Below are 25,630 nucleotides of genomic sequence, written 5' to 3' on the forward strand. Positions count from 1 at the left end.
TGTGGATCAAAACAAAGTGGAAATTCTTAACAAGATGGGAATACCAGACCACCTTACCTGCCTCCTGAGAAATCTGTATGCAAGTCAAGAAGAAACAGTACTGGAGATGGAACAATGGACTAGTTGCAAATTGGGAAAGGAATATGTCAAGACTGCCTGTTGTCACCCTGCTTATTTAACTTATATGCAGAGTACATCATGCAGGAGCTCTCAGCTCGGTGCCTGGGTTGGGAAGATCCCCTAGAGAAGGGAATGGCTCCCCACTCCAGTATTCTGGCCTGAAGAAGTCCATGGATTGTATAGTCCATAGGGTCATAAAGAGGGCTTTTGAACTGCAGTGTTGGAGAAGACACTTGAGAGTCTCTTAGACTGCAAGGAGATCACACCACTCTATTCTAAAGGAAATCAATCCTGAATATTCGTTGGAAGGACTGATGCTAAAGCTGAAGCTCCAATACTTTGACCATCTGATGTGAAGAACTGATGCATTGGAAACATCCTGATGCTGGGTAAGACTGAGGGCAGGAGGAGAAGGGGACAACAGAGGATGAGATGGTTGGATGGCATCACTGACTTGAACGTGAGTTTGAGCAGGGTCTGGGAGTTGGCGATGGACACGGAAGCCTGGCATGCTGTAGTCCATGGGGTCCCAAAGAGTTGGACACGACTGAGCATCAGAACTGAACTGACTGATCGGTATAATTGATTCTCTTTGCTATACAGTAGTACAAAATTGTAAAACAGCTATATTCCAATTAGAACTTTTTAAGCTAATTTCTTTATATAATCTAGAAATGTTTATAACTTGAATCAAATATTAATAATATGGTGCGAAATGTGCTAAGCATTTATGCCAGTTCATTTTAAAATTCTATGAGGTAATTGAATATAGTAAATATTTTTGCATTTTAGAATTGGAGCAAATACACTTAAGATATTTAATATGAGATCATATAAGGAAAAGAGAAACTTTGTAGTCAACCTGAGATGTGCAGTCTTTCATTTTCGGGAGGTTTTGCTTTCTGTAGTGAAAAAAGCTTTTGAGTTTGAAATTTATTTAGAAGGTCCTTCTAGCTCCCAGTGGATAGGAAGTTATAAATCAGAAAACAAAAACCTGTCCCCAGTATTCCTAGACATTTAGCAGTTTGTCTACCACTTCACTCACACATTTTTGCCTAGAGGTACAAAGAAACTTTCAAAGGACTGTCATACAGTTACTCAAAATGGGCACAGTTTTCCTAGGACCCCTAAGAAATGGAAGAGCAACCAATGAATGCAGTTTCTCACAAGACAAGAGGAGACTTTTAGTTCACACTGTGATGAAGGAAAGTAATCACTGGAGATGAATTTATGAATGATTTAAGAGACAGACTAGGGCAGGTGATACATTTCTATGGCAGCAGTGGACACAAACCCAGGTTTTCCAAAATCATTTCCACTGAAGATGATCTTCCAAAACCACCTGACAAAGGATGACTTCCTCTAGCTCCTTGGACCTCTTATCTGAGTCATCATCTCCAGCCATTCATACCGACCTGGGAATATGGCTGTTGCCTCCATTCTCCTTATAGTCCTGGGATTGCTCAGTTGCTCCAGAAAGGTAATGAGGTCCAGCTTAGAGCCCACAAGACATGTTCATCAGAGAAAGGAATATTTGTGTTTCAGAGACTCATCAGTGTCCAATCCAATATGTGTTCAGTTGAGACAAGAACGCAAGAGACAATGTTAATACAGCCTGGAAAATGATTTCCCCAAATCCTTTATTCAAATCACCTATATAACACTAACAAATACATAACATCAGATCCTGAGATACTGGTCAAGTACTACGAAGGCAAAGTAAGTGTGTAACTGTGAAATTAAGAAAAGGTGTGCCTCTGGGATGACCCAGAGGGATGGTATGGGGAGTGAGGTGGGAGGGGGGTTCAGGATGGGGAACACGTGTACACCTGTGGTGGATGCATGTTGATGTATGACAAAACCAATACAATATTGTAAAGTAAAAATAATAATAAAAAATAATCTAAAAAAAAAGGGGAAAAAAAATAAAAAATAAAAAATAACAGGGGTGTCTATTTAATACTACAGAGCTTAAACAATTACCACTAACCTAGAATGTAGTGATAGGTTCCAGTGAAGGGTGTCAGATTCATGATCTCCAAACAAGAAGATTTCACTTTGGGACCACAGACCAGGCACCAGGGTTGATGGCTCAAGAGCATTTGTGTAGCAGAGTTTTATTAAAGTGAAAAAGGGACAGAAGTTTCTGACGTAGACATCAGAAGGGGGTGGAGAGTGACCCCTTGCTAGTCTAAACAAGGGAGCTATTTACTTTTTTAATCAGTAATTACAATAAATCAAAAGAATGTCTCAAGGTTGTAAAAATTTTACCAGACCCACTCCCACAATCCTAAAGGAAATCAGTTCTAAATATTCATTGGAAGTACTGATGCTGAAACTAAGACTCCAATACTTTGTCAAGATGATGGAAAGAGCTGACTTATTTCAAAAGACCCTGATGCTGGGAAAGATTGAAGGCTGGAGGAGAAGGGGACGACAGAGGATGAGATGGCTGGATGGCATCACCGACTCAATGGGTTTGAGTAAACTCCGCGAGTTGGTGATGGACAGGGAGGCTTGGTGTGCGGAGGTCCATGGGTTGCAAATAGTCAGACAAGACTGAGCAACTGAACTGAACTGAACCAGACTCTCTCCCATAATATAATTTCTAAGATATCAGGATTAGCCAGAATGTTTTCAGGAAGGAGAAACTGTGCTCAAGCAGGATACATTTTGTTATATAATCCCTAGTACAGAGTTTAAACCGAGTTTTTTGTTGTTTAATCATCAGTTCTGGGCTTAAAGAAAAAGTCCTGTGTCTAAGACTCATAAAGACATAAAAAAGTCATTTTATGTGTCTAAGACCAAGGAATGTAAAGAGAAAGAAGGTATTTGTCTTTTCCTCCTTTACAATTGCAGACCTGTATCTCCTTCTTGAGAGTCCCAGACCACCCCCTTCCCCCTTCCTCCTCGGGACCCTGGACTTCTTATCAACCTGCCTAGGAATTGACTCACAGGAGGCAGAGTACATCAAGGAAGAAAAAGGTTACAAGCATAATGAATTATCCTGAAGCCTTTCTTTCCAAATTCATACATACCCATTTCCCTTAGAAAGGAGAGATTTCAAACTATTGTGGGAATCAGAAATTTTCAGAAACATTCTAGAAATGATGGAACCAAAGCCCAGTAGGTAGATAAGGGATTCTGGAAGGAAGCTGTCATCATCCAAGCAGGCCAGCTTCCTAGAGTTCTCTCACATCACGTCCCTGTACAGTGCCCATTGAAAATTTTGTGAAAAACTCTGGACCACTGAATTGAGTCACTGGGCTTCCCAGCTGGCTCAGTGGTAAAGAATCTGCCTTCCAGTGCTGGAGATGCGGCTTCAGTCTCGGGGTGGAGAGAATCCCGGGGAGGAGGAAATGGCAACCCACTGCAGAATTCTTGCCCGGAAAATCCCATGGACAGATGAGAGTTGATTCTACGTATAATGGCACTTTCAAACTCTGTTCTAAATATCTAAATGGCATGCAGGTGCCAAGTCATCACTGCATTTCCCAACGTCCTTAAAATCCCAACACCAAACCACATCCCAGTGGGAGTGAGGATAGGAGTGACTGCAAATGCTGATCTCTCACAAAAAGAATATTTTCAACAGTTGAATGTCGCCGATTGACGTTGAGAATTCATCATGCTCCACAGAAAGTGAGGCTGCAGACAACAGAGAAAATGCTCTGGGACACAAGGAAGTAGTCTAAAGGGCTGATCTGCACTATCATAAGAAGAAATAGGAAAAAATAAGATGATAATAAATGCCCGGGAAGAAAAATTAGAAGCAGAGAGCTAAAGGCTTGCATATTCTCATTCGGGCATTTTAGGAGGAAAGCAGACACAGCCTGAGACCCAGGACAGGATATTTACCTGAGCTGCCATTTCCTCCCCTTCTTCCTCCTGCTCTATCTTCTCTGGGGATATTACGCGGCAAACGCACTTCTGAGTTTTGAGAAAATACCTTGGAGGGCATCAACACAACTTTCTAACCTGCAACCACCGCTCGTACAAACACAAGGATTTTGAAAAGCTGAGAAGACCGACCTCTCCTGTCCTCTGTCTCAGGAGAGATTCAGGGACAATCAATTCCTACCTAGAGACCAGCCTGTGAACTCATTTCTTGATTGTTCTTTCCCCATAGAGAGCTCCTAACACTCTGCTCACACAGATGATGTGAGCTGACTGACTTCCCCGGTCCAAATCCAGCTAGACCAACCCTGCTGCCTCTCCTCAGACTGACTCCGGGGCTCAGCTCTAAGATGGACCAGATGGACCAGGAGCCACGTCCTTAACCCGGGCCTCTGCTTAGAATCTCCTGGAACACTTCCTACAAACCACACTGATGCTCCCACAGGACCACATAGAACTCTGTTGGGAGGGCATCAGTGAGGTCATTTCTGAAACGGGTCACGTAATCCTGATGGGAAACCAGAAGGAAACCACTTGGCTAGAGATTCTTTCTGAACCATTTCAATGAATACAAATCCCTGGTGGTCAGGTTCCCACTCCAAGAACTTATGAATCTGCAGGTCTACAGTCGGGCCGTGAAAGGAGTCATCAGCAAATCCCATTTTTTCTGATGTTTCTTCCCCGAAACCAACGTTCCGGAGTCCTGAGCTCAAAATCTCACACTCACCACACCTAAGACCTCTCTGTAGGGGACGATTTAGGGCAGGAATTTCTGAGAGAGGTTAAAGCTAGAATCAGGCAGAGAAAACAGGAGTACTTGGAGTTCAGCTTTTATACTTTACCCTGAGTGAAGTGCCTCAGGCTCTCTAGGCTGAGTGTGGGTTAATTCATTCAAACCAAGTCAAGGATTCCGGTGAGCACTGTGAGCGTGTTGAAAGGTTGTTGTTCAACCAAAAAAGACCCCTGGATTCTTGGCCTCCTGAGGAGAAGAATTCAATCTGGAGCCAGAGATGAGGCTTGATCGCTCAGAGCTTTTGTGTAATAAAGTTTTATTAAAGTATAAAAGAGATAGAGAAAGCTTCTGACATAGACTTCAGAAGGGGCAGAAAGAGTGCCCCCTCGCTAGTGTTAGCAAAGGAGTTACATACTATTATTTAGTTATTCCAGTGAATCAAAAGACTGTCTGGAGGTTGTAAAGACCTCACTAGGCCCACTCCCATAATTTACATTTTAAGACAATAAGATTAGCCAGAAAGTTGTTTTCCCGAGTGTCCTCAAACAGGAAAAAACCACGTTTGTCCTTTCTTCCTCCTTGAGAATTCCAGACCCCTCTCTCCTTGGGGACCCCTGGACTTATCAACCTGCCAAGAAATTGACTCTCTCAGTGTGATTGAACGGGGGTCTGTGGCTAGACCCTGAGGTCCAGCAAGACTGCTGGTCTCAAGGAAGGGGTTCATCTAGTGCATGTGCTCACAAGACTGGCTGGTGTGAGCTCAAGGACCTGCAGGCTGCCTGATCCCCAGACAGATGCTGAGGCAGCAACATCATGGAGCAGTTTAGGGAAACTGTCAACAATACTCTGTATCATCTTTCTTACTAGAATCATCCCAGTGTCTAAGCAGTTACAAAATGAGAGAGGAGATACAACCTAGAAATGATGGAATGTACATGAAGTTATGAGAAGTTTAAATCCAGTGAGTAAACTAATTTCCCCATATGCCATCTTTGTGTGTTACCGAACAGTTAATTGCGGTCTCTTCACTACAACCTTAAATAAGGTGGGCGAGGTTGCTGTTGGTGGTGGGTTAACATTTCATACATTACAACAACCGAAACAATAAAAGCCATTCACTTTTATGAATAACCATGTATTAAATTTCACACATAGTTGAAATAAAACCTTTTACAATCCGCGGTATGATCCATGATTAAATACAGATCAAAAATACGGAGAAAGATATTCCTTTGTTGATAGAACGATGTGAGATTTCTGATTTCCATGGCTTACCAAACCAAGACTAGGAAGCACTTAGCAAGCATGATATGCACCAATTCCATGCCTTTTCCAGGAAAGCTTTCTTACGTTTCTAGGTTATTACTGTCCTTATTTCAACACTGTCAAGTAGTAATCATGACTTGTGTTGATATTATAAAGATACATCAATATTGCAGTGAACTGTCATTGTGTTCTTCTTACAAATGAAGGATATTACTATTGAAACATTACAACGAACTTCTGTCTTTCTTTAACACGGAAAGATTAAATGATCACTTACTTCATGGCAACCTCCAGATATTTCACGTCAACGACAAATACCTCTATTTAAATGTTCATTGTCCATTTTACATTATGCTATCCTCAATCTTCTAACGGAGATTAGATAGAAATGGTTGCAACACAACATAAAAAGGCTAATCTTTAATAAAACATCAAAAACCTATGTTTGCAAACACACTAGAAAGAAAGCATAACGTGGATTATGAGTGGTGAATTACATTCAATTCAAATAATGTCACATCACATCATTATTAACAAGCATATATACATTGCTAAGAACTGTAATGTTCTAACCATCAACCTTCATCTCACGATTCATGCTAACATATCCATTTTCCACCAGTTTTAACTATGGAGTGCTCCCTGCAGTCATTCTCCTTCAGAGAAACTTCTGAAAGGAAAATTGATGAAATGCCTTCTAGTACGCATATTTCGGAGAAGGCGATGGCACCCCACTCCAGTACTCTTGCCTGGAAATTCCCATGGATGGAGGAACCTGCTGGGCTGCGGTCCTTGGGGTCGCAAAGAGTCGGAGACGACTGAGCTACTTCACTTTTCACTTTCATGCATTGAGAAGGAAATGGCAACCTACTCCAGTGTTCTTGCCTGGAGAATCCCAGGGACGGGGGAGCCTGGTGGGCTGCCATCTACGGGGTCGCACAGAGTCAGACACGACTGAAGCGACCTAGCAGCAGGAGCACGCATCTTTACTTCGATTTAACTTTTGATTAAATACCTTTCTATATATTTGTTACATCATTTCCATTGGTTTCTTATATAAACTCTTGTGTTTTCTGATGCATGTTTAGGGCAAACGTCTTCCATCACTTGTTCCATTACTAGGGCTTCTCTCAAGTGTGTGTTCTCAGATGTTTAGTGAGATTACTACTATGACTAAAGGCTTTGTCACATTCTGTACATTTATAAGGTCTCTCTCCAGTATGAATTCGCTGATGTTGAGTAACATGTGAGCACTGAATAAAGGCTTTGTCACATTCTTTACATTTATACGGTCTCTCCCCAGAATGAATTAGCTGATGTCGAGTAAGAAGTGAGGGACGATGAAAGGCTTTGTTACATTCTTTACATTTATAAGGTTTCTCTCCAGTATGAACTCGAAAATGTGTAGTAAGAATTGAATTCCGATGAAAGGTTTTGCCACATTCTGTACATTCATACGGTCTCTCCCCAGTATGCATTCGCTGATGCTTAGTAAGACTAGAACCCTTAATGAAGGCCTTGCCACTTTCTGTACCTTTATAACATCTATCCCAAGTATGAATTCGGTGATGTTGAGTAAGGGTGTTTTCGTAATAAAGGCTTTGCCACATTCTTTACACTTATAAGGTCTCTCTCCAGTATGAATTTGCTGATGTTCGGTAAGATGTGAGCCACGATAAAGGCTTTGTTACATTCTTTACGTTTATAAGGTCTCTCCACAGAATGAATTCACTGATGTCCAGTAAGATGTAAGGAACGGATAAAGGCTTTGTTACATTGTTTACATTTATAAGGCTTCTCTCCAGTATGAATTCGCTGATGATAGGTTAGCTGTGAGTAGCAGATAAAGGCTTTGCTACATTCTGTACATTTGTAAGGCTTTTCTCCTGTATGAATTCGCCAATGTTGAATAAGATTTGAGTTGTGATTAAAGGCTTTGCCACATTCTGTACATTTATAAGGTTTCTCTCCAGCGTGAATTCTCCGATGTTTAGTAAGAAGTGAGCTATGGTTAAACGCCTTGGTACATTCTGTACATTTGAAGGGTTTCCTTCCTGTATGAATTTTCTAATGTCTACGTAGATGGCATGAGTTACTAAATACTTTCCCACATATATTACACTTGTTTTCTTTCTGTGGATTCTGAACAGTCTGCTGTTGAATAAGTTCTGAAGACTGATTAGAAACCTTCCCATATTCAGTACAAGTCCACTCTTCAGTACAAGTACTCTTATCTAGAGAAAAACCTGACATTTGATCAAAGGTATTTCTACATTTATTACTTTTAGAATCCTTGTTTGATGTTTCGGTACCCTGATGTTTCCTAAGGTTTGAGTCTCCTTCAACCCTATACCCATTTTCATTGCCTGAATACCTTCTCAGTCCACCATAAATACTCTTGTAATTATTGGAGCTGGAGCTGTTACTTAAGGTCTGACTCATTTTATTACATATGGAAAGTTGTTGTGTATTAACCATATCACAATATTTACTGAACAATGATGGCTGGATTATGTCTCCTCCATTATTATTAACATTATATATCATGGAATGGAGAGAAAATATCTGTCGGGGGAAGAAAAATGACTCTCTGCTCACGGATCTCTCAAATTGATTAGATAGTGAATTTTCCCACTCAGTGTTAAATTGTAGGTGTTCAGACATCCCTGAATGTATGTTTAGCTGAAGCCTACGTTCACAATTGTATGAATGAGGATTTGCAGTAGAGACTAAATTACCTTCCATATTTTCCACATGTCCCTTCAGAGAATATGTAGGTTTCAAAAAAGGATGGAAATCTTTTCTTAAACACTTACCCTTCTCGGCAGATATTGAAGATTGAAGTTGGTGTTTTCCCAGTTCGACTCACGTTGCTCATTGCTTTTGGCAGTATTGCTAGCATTACGTGTAACTGCCTCCATTTCTTTATGTCCATATAAACATCCCTCTGTCTTTCATATACCCTTGTATATTCCCAGTCTTTCATTAAATTTAAGTTTCTGAGGTGAAATATTTGATATATTCCTAGGTTTGCTTTTGGGAATACATCTTCTAACGCTGCATTCCTCGGCATCAAATCCTGGGTGTCTTGTGGAGACATAGCTGAAAGATACCAAATAACAAGTAATTTTCCCTGCTATTCTCAGTGAATATCTTTAAAGATTTAAAGAAAATTGATGACCATTAGCTAGTTTAAAAATAAAATAGAGACCGAAGGATCAAGATGCCAGAGGCTTAGGCAGATGCGGAGCTCATCTGTCTGTCCACAAATGAATGAGAAATGGAACAATTCTCTCGGAGCCCAGCTGAACAGTAGCAGAGGCCCTTGGATATCTGAAAGGACAAGAAAGATTCCTGCTGAGCCAGGTAGGACAAAAGAAAGAAGGAAAAGGAAGAGGAGAGGAAGTGGGTTGGGGCGTGTAACCCAGCCGGGAGATGAAAGTGAGGAGATGTCTCCATATCCGGGGAAGACTCTCACTGGGGGAGCTCAGTTTGGACAGAAGGAAAGCCTCATTCTCTGTGCGAAGAAAACATGGCAAGCAGCGTGTGGCAGCAGGACAGAGTGAGACCTGCACACAGGGTGCTGACCCCAGCCCTGCCCACCCAGCCTTAGAGGCATGTCCACCAATGCAGACAAGGGCTGGGTGCTGAAATGTGGGGTTTGTAGAGCGGACCAAGGCAAAGGACTACTATTGGCTATGAGGAAACATCCTGAAGGGATGGCCATGACAGAGGAGCTCTGCAAACAAGATGCTTGTGGTGAAGCCTGAACCACCATAGAGCAGAGTGCCATTGGTGAGTGACGCCCAAACAAGAAGCCCATTGCATCCCTTGTCCCTTGTGCCGGCCTCTGCTCTCCAAGGACTATGAAGAACTCCATCCACGTAGGACTTTTAGCCCCCAGCCAGGGCCTCCCCCATCCAACGCCTCCACAATCAGCAGAATCCTGTGCTCTGGGGCAGCTTAAGGAGAAGACACTTGTGAGTTGGCCACACGCACAGATGGAGCTGAAAGCACAGGTGAAACCCAGGGATAAAGAAGAAACCTGAAACCTCTCCTTGGAGCAACACAAACCAAGGGCTTACACCCATGACCGGCCTTGTAACCTCAGCCTCTACAGAGCATCTGAATCAACAACCAGCGCTCTCTCAGTCATGGCAGGTGTAGCTTTAGCAGCTGTAGACTTTGGGGGCTTCTACACAAGGGGGGTTGGGCCAGGACAGAGCCTGAGCTTCTCCGTAGCACCACAGCGGGTTCAGCTGCACACTCAATGCAATCCCAGGACCTGACTTCACTGAATCTATGCTGGTGACCTTGCGAAAACAACAGCTGAGAGACACCAGGGCCATGTGCCATCATGCCCATGGTTAAGGTGGTCCAAGAGCAGTGCCAACACTACATATCATGAGAGCCTGCAGAACGCATGAGAGGGGACACCAGAGCACACCCTGAGATGCACATTCCTAGAGGAGCAATACTCAGTGACTTCTCTCCCAGTGGGTGTGCTCCAATCCCACCTGCCTGGCACCACAGATCAGATTCACAGCAAAGACTCAGATCTGGGGGCTCTATTACTCCACGCAGAGAGCAGGCACCACCAGAGACAGGGCAGTAACAACCACTGAACAAGGGGGAAACAGCCCTGAATATCCACGGCAGGCTCTGGTCACAGTTCACAGCAATCAAAGCACAGATCAAGAGAGGATAAGAGCACAAACCTCTGGACCAACCTCATCTACTAAGGTGCAGATACCAGAAGGAAGATTAACTAGGTTTCTGCACCTTTCAAAACAGAGACCACACACAGAATGCTGGACAAAATGAGATGGCAAAGATATAGGTTATAGGGGAAGAAACAAGATAATAACCTCCAAGGACCACTGAATTAAGAGGTGATAGGCAATCTAATAATTCCATCTTGCTTTTAGTCATCTTAAGTGGAGACACCAAACACTTTCACAAATCCTAGGTGCCTAGTAATTTTTAAATGCACTTCTTGCCACACATGTTTCTGAGAATGTTCTATTAGATATTTCAATCTAAAAATCATAGATGATAGTGACAGAGAACTAAGCAGAAACTGAGGACACATAAGACTGTGTCCGAGGAAGCTGAATAGAAATAAGATAAACTTAATATAGTACTGGTTTTAAGAAATTAAATAAGAAGATAGACTTTAAAACTATAATTGAAGGAGGGAATTCTACTCATTGCTCTGTGGAGACCTAAATGGGAAGGAAATCAATAGAACGGTCAAGACTAGAGATCTCCTTAAGAAAATTAGAAGTACTGGGAATATTTCATGCAAAGATGGGAACAATAAAGGACAGAATCGGGATGGACCTAAAAGAAGCAGACGATATTAAGAGAAGTTGGCAAGAATACAGGGAATAAGTATACAAAAAAGATCTTAATGACCGAGATAACCACGATGGTGTGGTCACTCACCTAGTAACAGACATCCCGGAATCCAAAGTCAAGTCAGCCTTAGAAGGCATGAACACCAACAAAGCTGATGGAACTCCAGCTGAGCTATTTCAAGTCCTAAAAGATGATAATGCTAAAGTTCTGCAACTCGATAGGCCAGCAATTTTGGAAAACTCAGCAGTGGCCGCAGGACGGGAAAAGGTCAGTTTTCATTCCAATCACGAAGAAAGGCAAGGCCAAAGAACGCTCAAACTACTACACAATTTCCCTCATTTCAAACAATAGCAAAGGCTCAAAATTCTCCAATTGAGGCTTTAACAGTACCTGAACCGAGAGCTTCCAGATGTTCCAGCTGGATTTAGAAACGGCAGAGGAATCAGAGATCAAATTGCCAACATCCCTTGGATCATGTAAAAAGTTAGAGAGCTCTGGAAAAACAATTACATCTGCTTTATTGACTACACCACAGCCTTTGATTTGTGAATCACAAGAAACTGTGGGAAATTCTTAAAGAGATGGGAACACCAGACTACCTTACCTGTCTGCTGAGAAATTTGTATGCATGTCAAGAAGCAACAGTGAGAACTGGACATGTGACAACGGACTGATTCCAAATTGGGAAAGGAGCACATCATTTGTCACCCTGGTTATTTAACTTATACGCACAGTACTTTATGCAACATATCGGGTTGAATGAAGCACAAATTGGAATCAAGATTTCAGGGAGAAATATCCATCATCTCAGATACACAGATGACACCACCACCACCTTACAGCAGAAAGCAAAGAGGAACTGAGGAGTCTCTTGATGAAACTGAAAGAAGAGGGTGAAAAAGCTGGTTGAAACTCAACATTCAAAAAGCGAAGATCAAGGCAGTGGTCAGATCGTTTCATGGCAAACAAGGGGAGAAACCGTGGAAACAGTGAGAGACTTTAAGTTTTGGACTTCGAAAATCACTGCAGATGGAGACTACAGCCATGACAGTAAAAGACGCTTGCTCCTTGGAAGAAAAGGTATGACCAACCTAGGCAGCATATTAAAAAGCAGAAACATTACTTTGCTGACAAAGGTCAATCTAGTCAAAGCTATGGTTTTTCCAGTAGTCATGTATGGATGTGAGAGTTAGACCATGAAAAAGCTGAATGCCGAAGAATTCATGCTTTTGAGCTGTGGTGTTGGAGACGACTTTTGAGAGTCCCTTGGACTGCAAGAAGACCACACCAGTCCATCCTAAAGGAAATCAGTCCTCAATATTCATTGGAAGGACATGGTGAAGCTGAAGCTCCGATACTTTGGCCACCTGATGCAAAGAACTGATGCACTGAGAAAGACCCTTATGCTGGGAAAGATTGAAGATGAGAGGAGAAGTGGACGACACAGGGTGAGATGGTTGCATGGCATCACTGACTCAATGGACATGAGTTTGAGCAGGCTCTGGGAGTTGGTGATGGACAGGGAAGCCTGGTTTCTGCAGACCATGGATCGCAGACTCAGACTTTACTGAGCAACTAAAGTGAACCGACTGATATTTATAATTAATTCTCTTTGCTGTATAGGAGTACAAAATTGGAAAACAGCTATATTCCAATTAGAACTTTTAATAAAGATTTCTTTATATAATCTAAACATTGTCGTAGTTTAAATCAACCATTAATAATATAGTGGAAAATGTGCTAAGATTTTATGTCCATTTATTTTAAAATTCTATGAGGTAATAGAATATAATAAGTATTTTAGCATGTTAGAATTCAGGCAAATACACTAAAGATATTTAATCTGAGATCATATAATGAAAAGAGAAACTTTGAAGTCAACCTCAGATGTGCATTGTTTCATTTTCACCAGGTTTTGCTTTCTACAATGAAAACTTACTTAAATTTGAAATTTATTTAGAAGGTCCTATGTGTCGCTCCCAGTGGATAAGAAATTATAAATCAGAGAACAAAAACCCGTCCCTAGGATTCATAGAAGTTTGGCAGTTTGTCTACCACTTCACTCACACATTTCTGTCTAGAGGTAGAAGGAAATGTTAAAAGGACTGTCATACAGCTACTCAGAAATGGGCAGAGTTTTCCTAGGGCCCCCAGAAATGGAAGAACAACGAATGAATGCAGTTTGTCACAAGGCACGAGGAGACTTTTAGTTTACACTGTGATGGAGAATGGACATCAGTGGAGAAATAACTCCAGAAAGAATGAAGGGATGGAGCCAAAGCAAAAAGAATGCCCTGCTGTGGATGTGACTGGTGATAGAAGCAAGGTCCAATACTGTAAAGAGCAATATTGCATAGGAACCTGGAATGTCAGGTCCATGAATCAAGGCAAATTGGAAGTGGTCAAACAAGAGATGGCAAGAGTGAATGTTGACAATCTAGGAATCAGCGAACTGAAATGGACTGGAATGGGTGAATTTAACTCAGATGACCACTATATCTACTACTGCGGGCAGGAATCCCTCAGAAGAAACGGAGTAGCCATCATGGCCAACAAAAGAGTCCGAAATGCAGTACTTGGATGCAATCTCAAAAATGACAGAATGATCTCTGTTTGTTTCCAAGGCAAACCATTCAATATAACTGATCCAAGTCTATGCCCCAATCAGTAACGCTGAAGAAGCTGAAGTTGAACGGTACTATGAAGACCTACAAGACCTTTTAGAACTAACACCCAAAAAAGATGTCCTTTTCATTATAGGGGACTGGAATGCAAAAGTAGGAAGTCAAGAAACACCTGGAGTAACAGGCAAATTTGGCCTTGGAATACGGAATGAAGCAGGGCAAAGACTAAAAGGGTTTTGCCAAGAAAATGCACTAGTCATAACAAACACTCTCTTCCAACCACACAAGAGAAGACTCTACACATGGACATCACCAGATGGTCAACACCGAAATCAGATTGATTATATTCTTTGCAGCCAAAGATGGGGAAGCTCTATACAGTCAGCAAAAGCAAGACCAGGAGCTGACTGTGGCTCAGACCATGAACTCCTTATTGCCAAATTCAGACTTAAATTGAAGAAAGTAGGGAAAACCACTATACCATTAAGGTATGACCTAAATCAAATCCCTTATGATTATACAGTGGAAGTGAGAAATAGATTTAAGGGCCTAGATCTGATAGATAGAGTGCCTGATGAACTATGGAATGAGGTTCGTGACAATGTACAGGAGTCAGGGATCAAGACCATCCCATTGGAAAAGAAATGAAAAAAGCAAAATGGCTGTCTGGGGAGGCCTTACAAATAGCTGTGAAAAGAAGAGAAGCAATAAGCGAAGGAGAAAAGGAAAGATATGAACATCTGAATGCAGAGTTCCAAAGAATAGCAAGAAGAGATAAGAAAGCCTTCTTCAGCAATCAATGCAAAGAAATAGAGGAAAACAACAGAATGGGAAAGACTAGAGATCTCTTCAAGAAAATCAGAGATCCCAAAGGAACGTTTCATGCAAAGATGGGCTCGATAAAGGACAGAAATAGTATGGACCTAACAGAAGCAGAAGATATTAAGAAGAGATGGCAAAAATACACAGAGAAACTGTACAAAAAAGATCATCACGACCCAGATAATCACGATGGTGTGATCACTGACCTGGAGCGAGACATCCTGGAATGTGGAGTCAAGGGGCCTTAGAAAGCATCACTACAAACAAAGCTAGTGGAGGTGACAGAATTCCAGTTGAGCTATTCCAAATCCTGAAAGATGATGCTGTGAAAGTGCTGCACTCAATATGCCAGCACATTTGGAAAACTCAGCAGTGGCCACAGGACTGGAAAAGGTCCGTTTTCATTCCAATCCCAAAGAAAGGCAATGCCAAAGAACGCTCAAACTACCGCACAATTGCACTCAACTCACACACTAGTAAAGTAATGCTCAAAATTCTCCAAGCCAGGCTTCAGCAATACATGAACCGTGAACTTCTTGATGTGCAAGCTGGTTTTAGAAAAGGCAGAGGAACCAGAGATCAAACTGCCAACATCCGCTGGATCATGGAAAAAGCAAGAGAGTGCCAGGAAAACATCTATTTCTGCTTTATTGACTATGCCAAAGCCTTTGACTATGTGGATCACAATAAACTGTGGAAAATTCTTCAAGAGATGGGAATACCAGACCACCTGATCTGCCTCTTGAGAAATTTGTATGCAGGTCAGGAAGCAACAGTTAGAACTGGACATGGAACAACAGACTGGTTCCAAATAGGAAAAGGAGTACGTCAAGGCTGTATATTGTCACCCTGTTTATTTAACTTATATGCAGAGTACATCATGAGAAACGCTGGACTGGATGAAACAGAAGCTGGAATCAAGATTGCCGGGAGAAATATCAATAACCTCAGATATGCAGATGACACCACCCTTCTGGCACAAAGTGAAGAGGCACTAAAAAGCCTCTTGATGAAGGTGAAAGCGGAGAGTGAAAATGTTGGCTTAAAGCTCAACATTCAGAAAACGAAGATCATGGCATCCGGTCCCATCACTTCATGGGAAATAGATGGGGAAACAGTGTCAGACTTTATTTTTTCGGGCTTCAAAATCACTGCAGATGGTGACTTCATCCATGAAATTAAAAGACGCTTACTCCTTGGAAAGAAAGTTATGACCCACCTAGATAGCATATTCTGCTGGGAGCAGTAGTTCTGCCCCTGGCAAAGGTCATGAGGAAGGAGGCTCGGCATATGCAAAGGCGGGATCGAGCCTCAGGAGTCCCCCTGGAAATTCTCGAGCATCTACCCTCCAAAATCAGTGTCTGCCTACTTTCTGCTTTGTGCTCTCACCTACACCTCTGACTTTTTGGGGGGCCGTCCCCCACTACCTCTCTCTGAAAAACGAATTAACTTACAGCTCCTGTTAATAATTCCTGGGTGTGACAGTGTTTCAACCTACAAACTCCTTTGGAAGTCCTCTAGCCTGCCTGAATAGGTTTTTCCAGCCACATGTGTTTGTTCAGAGCCTCCCAACTGTGAGAGGCATGAGATGTTCTAAACTGTCTGAATACAGATTCCTTTGAGCAGTTAAAAGATTGATTAGAAATTGTATTGGTGAAGGGTTTTTCACTTCTTGCGCCAATGTTTGCTGCTAAGTTTCCATATCCCTTACCTGCTGTGTTCCTGGCAATGTATTGATTAATATAATTGGTGTAAGTAGTAGCTTTAATGTTTGTAATCTTGGACCCTTGAGTTAATTCTTTTTCTTGTTATACCCCACCACACCTTTGCCCTATAGGAATGCAACTTTATCTAATGCTTTTGGAGGGTGGCGCCTGACTTTAATCACCTTTAGAGAAAAATAAGTTTCTTAAAATGTTAACAGGCTTCCGGGCCAGAAGATGATGCAAATCACCTAAACTTTTGCATATGATAAGTTTGCAGGAAGAAAGCCTGGCTTACTGCATGACTCTACCCCTTCCCCCATTATCCTCTATGCATAACTTAAGGTATAAAAACTACTTTGGAAAATCATATAGATCACTGGGAAATAATGTATTCACTTAGCCCAAGTAACAAAGAAGATTTCAAAGGTAAACCTAGAACAGATCACTTCAGAGGTAAAGAAACTTAAAATCCATTATCAAAGGCAGCTCAACATCGCAAGAAAACATGTATTTATGCACAAAACTCTTCCCTTGGTGTCCTCTTTCCATAAAACCTTATCACTTTCTGTACCCATTACTTTGTTCTCCCATGCTGAAAGAGCCACCTCTAAGTCAGACCTACTTCCTTTTCTCTTCATAAAATGTAATTTCTTTCCTCATACCTTCTTTACTGAAAATACACATGCTACTTTCCTGAAGCAGCCTAGAACTTAAGCATTTTGTGGATTGGTGAACATAAATACCAGTGATAAGCACTAAAAGAAATATTCTAGAGAACATCTCAGGATGGCATCAAGCATTAGTCATGAATAGTCCAACATCTCTACTTTCTCTGTAAGAGGAAGTTAGTCCTCAGTAATGAATGTTTCAGAATCTTATTTTATTTGCAAATGACCTAGCTAGTCAATAAACTTCCATCACTTAGTTTGGCACAGCCCTAGAAAGTCAGGATACCGAAATCTAGAGAATGTTTTAGAGAGATATTTCTAAAGTATAATTATTCTTAAAAGAGTTTCTCTGAAAGACCATATCTCTTTTACATTTTCTTTGAAGTTTTTTTTTTTTCTTTTTTCTTCCCCTTTCCTAGAGGTACTTTCCTGGTTGAGAAACTTGGAACAGATATAAAAATATAACAATATGTAAGTAATAATAAACCTAGGCACAATGAAAATACTGTGCTTAATGACTCTTAGACATATCTACATTAGATTAGCAAACAAACATTAATGCTAGATATTTCATATTTCCCAGTTCACATGAATCTGAAATTCACTTAGGTAAATTTCTCTTGGAGTTAGAATTGTCTGATTTGTAAGCACTTACCTTCCTTGAGGTGAAGTGAGTGAAGTCGCTCAGTCATGTCCGACTCTTTGCGACCCCGTGAACTGTAGCCCACCAGGCTCCTCCGTCCATGGGATTCTCCAGGCAAGAATACTGGAGTGGGTTGCCATTTCCTTCTCCAGGGGATCTTCCCAACCCAGGGATCGAACGCAAGTCTCCTGCATTGCGGGCAGATGCTTTAACCTCTGAGCCATCAGGGATGCCCTTTAGGCCATTTAAATTAGAACTCATTTAGAACTTCAGCAATATTATAAAAAAAAAAAAAGCACACTGAGCCATACATAAATCCAGACAGACAGACAGAGATTTCATAGTTTCCTGGTTAAGATTTAAAACATCTCTTTGACTGTTTGTTTGTTTGGCTTGAAGTTCTGATTTGCCCCAGGCTGAGTCAGGTCTCAGGCAAAGTGGGCAGTGACATTCAAGGACATGGAAAGGGTTAACTACAAGCTTTTCCCTAGGCAGGCCTTTTAACAAGCTGCTGCTGCTGCTGCTGCTAAGTCGCTTCCGTCGTGTCCGACCCCATAGACGGTAGCCCACTGGGCTCCCCCATCCCTGGGATTCTCCAGGCAACAATACTGGAGTGGGTTGCCATTTCCTTCTCCAACCTAGTTGTTAACAAGCTAGTTGTTTTAAAATGTATATGCAAAAAGAACCGGTTTTGCAGTTTCCAAGGGAAAGAAACTTTTATTTTAACCAGTTTTCTCCAGTCTAAAGAATATCAGGGCCATCCTGTGTCAAAAAGTTACCTTTCCTTTCTGTAGTCTTAGTTTTATAGCTAAAATATAGACCAAATTATGCTCAAATTGACTCTAATATCAGGGGCATTTCAGCTAATAAAAATTTTGGACTGTCCCTGTGGTGGAAAGTGAGGTCTTTGTCCCATCAGAAGAATCTGAAGGCCTAAGGGAATTTGCAGGACTGGGGGAACCTTGGTCCTTGGCAGCCCTGAGAAACAGGAGTACTCAGAAGGGAATTCTTTAGGATGTTCAGGCGTGGGGGAAGCTTGGTTCCCTCTCCACGTGAGAGATAAGCTTCCTTAGAAAGGGATTCTTTAGAAATGTTAGGACAGTTTTTGATCCTTCAGGCTTTTGAATATAGAAGAAACCTGGACGAAAGGCAACCTCAGAATCCTTTCCTAGAGATCATGGGGATATAAAAGGTCACATAGAGGTCATCTAGGAAATCTGATGGAGAGAGAGAGAGGGACAGGAGACAGGCATGCAACAGAATGTAAGGACATTCTGAATCCTTTCCCGTCTTTTGGCAAAACCTAGTGAGCCATTCAGAGGCCATTTTTGGCGGTCCCCTGTTTGTTTTGGAGCCAGGCCTTTTGAAGGCTGACAAGTATCCAGTTTCTGAGAATGTAGACAAAGGTTGAGTATGAGAGCCTCCTGGGATGTAACAGAACCCACTCATAGCCTATCTACCATAGAATGGGAGTACTGAGAGTCACTGGCTGAGAGAAAGACGTCCCTTTTCCCCCAGTGGTCTCTCCGTGTGACTGAGGGCACAGAATGGCCGAGCGGCCCAACAGTCACATCCAACAGTGAGAGGAGACCTCTGAGAACCATGCAGCTAAGCCACCAGGTGACACGGGCAGAGAAAGACAGAAATTCCTGGGAGCAACCAGGTGACTCACCATTTGGTGATTCCCTGAAACGTGGAAGGCACTCTTGGGATGGCTCAGAGGCAATACCCAGGCTTCTGTAAATCAATCCAAACCAAAATGGAAAGAAGAGAAAGTGACAGGGAAGAAGGCTGAGGCATCCGCCGAACAATATATCCGGGAGGTGGTGGCCTGGGAAGAATGCTTTCTGTTTTGCTTCAACCACTATGAGCCTGACATGGTGGACGGAAGTTGTCTTGCTGCGGGTGGATGCCCTTGTGGCCTGATCCTTTCTGTGTGCCCCCCATCCTCACATGGGAGTCTTTCTGTGGCAAGAGCCCTAATGGCTTTTACGTGTCTGATCTGCGCCCACAGAATATTGGTTGGCATAGTCCTCATTTGCCAAAAAAAAAAAAAAAAAAAAAAGGAGAGACCCTCACCCATTCAAGTGGCAGATACTTTGGGCGCAGTGAGCAGTGGGGCGTTTGGAACACACCAGAGGGTAACCCTGGCCAGCATTCCTCAGTTGCCTCCAGAGCAGTTGCCTTTTGGATGAGGGTCCCTGTGAGAAAGGAGAAGTGAGGGCAGGGGTGGGTTGGGGTGGGGGGGGCAAGAGACTCCAAGTCCCTGAACAAGCCACAAAAATGTCACGGTCTGGGTGCCGGTTGGAAAAGAATTTCCAGACATGAGACAATACGGGTTTGGTTTTTCAGTTTCTGCATTCTAAGACCCTCCTTGGTTTTATCTGCTCTTCACTCTTTGGGTAACCACAACCTTGGCAGAAAGAATCATTTTAACTATTTAGTATATGCTCTGTATCTTTCTGATTGCTTTTATCAGAGTCTTGAAAGTGCAAGAGAAATAACTAAAAATCAGTAATGTTGCTCTTGTACTTTTTGGCACAGATTTTAACAAATAGCCATTAAATAGCAGAGCTTAAACATTATTTCAGTTTATGTACTTCAGACTTTAACTAATAAAACACAGATTCACAGTGACAACTCTAAGAAAAGTTGATAGAAGTTTCTGTAACTGAAAAGAATACTAAAGGCAAGAAAAGCTTTAGTCACTCAGTCTGTCCCATTCTTAGTGACCCCATGGACTCTAACTTGCCAGATTCATCTGTCCAAGAAATTCCCAAGCAGGAATACTGGAACGGGTAGTCATTCCCTTCCCCAGAAGTTCTTCAGAAAAACAAAGCAAAAAGACAAGAAGAAGAAAAAATTGATCAAGTCATGTTAATATTTTCATACACACAGTTCAGTTCAGTTGCTCAGTCGTATCCCACTCTTTGTGATCCCATGACCAGCACGCCAGGCCTCCCGGTCCATCACCAACTCCCGGAGCCTACTCAAACTCATCTCCACGGGGTACAGACATACACTCAAATGGGGCTATATGCTCATTAGGGGGAAGAGAGAGACATTTTAATGTCACTAAACTCAGGTAATTTTGAATGTAGTAAAATGTACATAATGTTAGAGGATGATATTCGTTACTTGCACTGAGCTGTATTTTAAATTTTAATACAGTTGAGCATAGATTAGGACTAATAAGATTCTTGTAAACATTTTGGAAAATACAAAACTGTGAAGAGACTCTGTGATGTGAGCATGGAGTGTACTGGAAAAGATCAGACCTGGGCTTGGGATGAAAACCACCACTCCCCAAACCCAGCATCTCTGCTAAACACACACGAGTGTTCATTTTCCAAAGCAGAAAGAAAGTAAGAAGACAGGAAGTTACTTCATTAATTGTGATAGTTTAGGCACATCCCTCATTTTTCTTTCCAAGACACTTGTTCAAGTCAAGTGGAAAAAACCAAATTCACAGCATGGGAATCTCACAGAAACACTTAAACCAGTGAACATGAGTCATGGGGTAGAAGTACAGGGAGGTGGTAAAAAGACTGTGTCTGTGATTTGAGCCTGGAGTGTTCTGGAAACATCACACCTGGGCTTGACTGATCATTTCGCCTACCCGGAAAACCCACTATGTATAATCAACACAATGAGTGTTCATTCTCAGAAGCAAAGAGAAACCAAGAAGATGGGGAGTTTCTCCATTAACTATGAGCATTTCCACACATTCCTTATTCCTTTTTTCCACAACCTTGTTTAAAGAGAGAGAGAAGTATGAACTTCATAGTCTCATGATGTCAGAGTGACGTCTCCAGAACCAGTGGACATCAGATGTCACGGTGTAAATGAATCACATGAAATGCACAATCACTGCCTGGGCATTCTGGAATTAACAATGAAATTATAACTTGAATTTAACATTTAAAAATGTCAATTTTATGCAAATTTCATTTCACATATACTTCCCCTGTTTAGTATCCTAATAATGCATTTAAGTAGTAAGACTCAGCAATGCAAAAGACAGCATCTCCTAGTTTTATTTCTGAAAATTTTCTGAAAAACTCTGGTCCTCTGAGTTGAGTCACTGGGCTTCCCAGCTGGCTCAGTGGTAAAGAATCTGCCTGCCAATGCTGGAGATGCAGCTTCAGTCTCGGGGTGGAGAGAATCCCTGGGATGAGGAAATGGGAATCCAATGCAAAATTCTTGCCTGGAAAATCCCATGGACAGAAGAGAGTTGGTTCTTTGTATAATGGCATTCTCAAACTCTGTTTTAAATATCTATATTGCACCCAGATGCTAAGTCATCACTGCATTTCGCAACATCCCTAAAATCCCAACACCAAACCACATTCCAGTGGGAGTGAGGATAGGAGTGACTCCCCATGCTGATCTCTCACAAAAAGAATAGTTTCAACAGTTCAAAGTCCCTGATTCACGTTGAGAATTCATTATGCTCCACAGAAAGCGAGGATGCAGACAATGGAGCAAAGGCTCTGGGACAGAAGGAAGTCTAAAGGGCTGGTCTTCACTATGATAAGAAGAAATGGGAAGAAATAAGATGATGAGATGCCCGGGAAGAAAAACTAGGAGCAGAAAGCTAAAGGCTTGCAGATTCTCATTTGGGCATTTCAGGAGGAAAAGCAGATGCAGCCCCAGACCCAGGACAGGATATTTACCTGAGAAATTGCCATTTCCTCCTCTTCTTCCTCCTGCTCTGTCTTCTCTGGGGATATTACGCTGCAAACGCACTTCTGAAGTTTCAGAAAATACCGTTGAGAGCATCACAATAGCTCTTTAACCTGCAACCAATGCTCCTACAGACAGAAGGGCCTTGAAAAGCTGAGAAGACTGACCTCTCCTGTCCTCTGTCTCAGGAGAGATTCAGGAACAATCAATTCCTACCTGGAGACCAGCCTGTGAACTTATTTCTTGATTGTTCTCTCCCCATAGAGAGCTCCTAACATTCTCCTCACACAGATGATGTGAGCTGACTGCATTTCCCTGTCCAAATCCAGCTAGACCAACCTGTTGCCTCTCCGTGGAGAAAGCCAGGGCTCAGCTCTCACAGATGGATCACGAGGCACTTCCTTAACCAGGGCCTCTGCTTAGAATGCCCTGGAGCACTTCTTAGACACCACAGTGATGCTCCCACAGGACCAACATAGAACTCTGTTGGGAGGGCATCAGTGATCAGTGAGGTCAGTTCCTGACACTGGTCATGTGATCCTGATGGAAAACCAGATGGAAACTACTTGGGTAAAGATTCTTTCTGAACCATTTCAATGAATACAAATCCCTGGTGGTCAGGTCCCCACTCCAAGTAGTTATCAATCTGCAGGTCTACAGTGTGGCCGTTAATGGAGTCATCAGCAAATCCCACTTTTTTCTGATGTTTCTTCTCCCAAACCAACGTTCAGGAGTCCTGAACTCAAAGCCTCACACTCACCACACCTAAGACCTCTCTGTAGGGGAGGATTTCGGTCAGGGATTTCTGAGAGAGGGCAAAGCTAGAATCAGGCAGAGAGAACACCAGTTCTTGCAGTTTAGCCTGTAGAAGTTACGCTGGGTGAGGTGCTCTGGGATCCCTAGGGTGTGTGTGAATTAACCCATTGAAACCAATACAACAAATCCGGTGAGCACTGTGAGGGTGTCATTGAAGGGGGGCTTGTAAAGTAGACCCTGGAGTTCAGCAAGACTGTTGATCTCAAGGAAGCTGGTCATCTAGACCAGGTGCTCACAGGACTGGCTTTTGTGAGTTCAAGAAACCGCAGGCTGCCTGCTGCCCAGACAGATGCTGAGGCAGCAACAGCATGGACCAGTTTACGGAAATTGTCAACAATATTCATTTTTTGATATAAGGATATGAGATTTGTGACTTTTACAGCTTACCAGACAAAGCCTAGGAAGCACTTAGGAAGCGTGGTATACACTAATTCCACGCCTCTTCCAGGAAGACTTTCTAATACGTTTCCGGGTTATCACAGAAGCTGTCTTCATTTCAACATTGTCAAGTAATAATCATGACTTGTGTGTTGATATTATAAAGCTACATCAATATTGCAGTGAACTCTCATTGTGTTTTTCTTACAAATCAAGGATATTACTATTGAAACTTTAGAACCAACTTCTATCTTACTTTAATACATGGAAAGATTAAATGATCACTTACATCATGGCAACTTCCAGATATTTCACATCAGTGCCAAACACCTCCATTTAGATGGTCACTGTCCATTTTACATTATGGTATCCTTCATCTTCTAATGGAGGATAGATAGAAATGGTTGCAACACAATATAAAAAGGCTAATCTTTAACAAACCGTAAAAAAACTACGTTTTCCAACACAGTAGAAAGCTTAGTATGGATGGAGTGTTCAATTACATTCATGTAAAAGAATCTAAAATCACGTCATTCTAAACAAGCATACAGATAGCAATCCACTCCAGTCCTATTGCCTGGAAAATCCCATAGACACAGGAGCCTGGTAGGCTACAGTCTATGGGGTTGCAAAGTTGGACACAACTGAGCGACTTTACTTTTGCTTTCATACATACATTGCTAAGAATTGTAACTTTCTAACCACCAACCTTCATCTCACGATTCATGCTAATATGTCCATTTTCTATGTGTTTTAACTATGGAGTACTCCCTACAGTCATTGTACTTCAGAGAAACTTCTGAAAACAAGATTGATGAAATGCCTTCTATTATGCAATCTCTGATATTTATTTCCATTTAACTTTTGATTAAATACTTTTCTACATATTGGTTACGTCATTTCCATTGGTTTTTTTTTTTTTTTTTTTTTCTATAAACTCTTGTGTTTTCTGGTGCATGTTTAGGGCAAACCTCTTCCATCACTTGTTCCATTACTAGAATTTCGCTCCAGTGTGTGTTCTCAGATGTTTAGTGAGATAAGCACTCTGACTACAGGCTTTGCCACATTCAGTACATTCATAAGGTCGCTCTCCAGTATGCATTCGCCGATGTTGAGTAAGAGCAGAGTTGTAACCAAAGACTTCGCCATATTCAGTACATTTATATGGTCTCTCTCCAGTATGCATGCGCCGATGCTCAGTAAGATTATAACGCGTAATAAAGGCCTTGCGACATTCTGTCCATTTATAACGTCTATCCCCGGTATGAATTGGGTGATGTTGAAAAAGGGCTGAACTCCTAATAAAGGCTTTGCCACATTCTTTACATTTGTATGGTTTTTCACCAAATGGATTCGATGATGTCGAGTAAGAATTGAGCAATGATGAAAAGCTTTGTTACATTCTTTACCTATATCAGGCTTCTCTCCAGTATGGATTTGCTGATGAGAGGTTAGATCTGAGTAACAGATAAAGGCTTTGCTCATTCTGTACATTTATAAGGTTTCACTCCAGTATGAATTTGCAAATGTTGAGTAAGATGTGAGTTGTAAGTCAAGGCTTTGCCACATTCTGAATATTTATAAGATTTCTCTCCAGAGTGAATTCGCTGATGTCCAGGAAGAAATAAGGAATGACAAAGGCTTTGTTACATTCTTTACATATATAAGGTTTCTCTCCAGTATGAATTCGCTGATGTTGAATAAGGTCTGAGTTGCAAGTAAAGGCTATGCTACATTCTGTACATGTATAAGGTGTCTCTCCAGCATGAATTCACTGATGTTGAATAAGGCCTGAGTTGTAAGTAAAGGCTTTGCTACATTCTGTACATTTATAAGGTTTCTCTCCAGCATGAATTCGCTGATGTTTAATAAGGTTTGACTGGTAAGTAAAGGCTTTGCCATATTCTGTA

At 41.8% G+C, this 25,630-nt stretch overlaps 1 protein-coding gene across 1 annotated transcript in view; it reads right to left on the reverse strand.

Moving 5' to 3' along the window:
* Window positions 1-24,656: 24,656 nt before the first annotated feature.
* Window positions 24,657-25,630, reverse strand: part of LOC129630720 (zinc finger protein 436-like) — an 8,857-nt gene continuing 7,883 nt past the window's right edge. The window contains 1 exon segment of the mRNA XM_055551217.1: window positions 24,657-25,630. This exon segment is cut by the window's right edge and continues 1,825 nt beyond it. Within this exon segment, the coding sequence (XP_055407192.1) occupies window positions 25,273-25,630 (358 nt within the window). The 3' untranslated portion in view covers window positions 24,657-25,272.

This window comes from Bubalus kerabau, chromosome 17 (assembly GCF_029407905.1).
Source record: "Bubalus kerabau isolate K-KA32 ecotype Philippines breed swamp buffalo chromosome 17, PCC_UOA_SB_1v2, whole genome shotgun sequence".
Taxonomy (NCBI): Eukaryota; Metazoa; Chordata; class Mammalia; order Artiodactyla; family Bovidae; genus Bubalus; species Bubalus kerabau.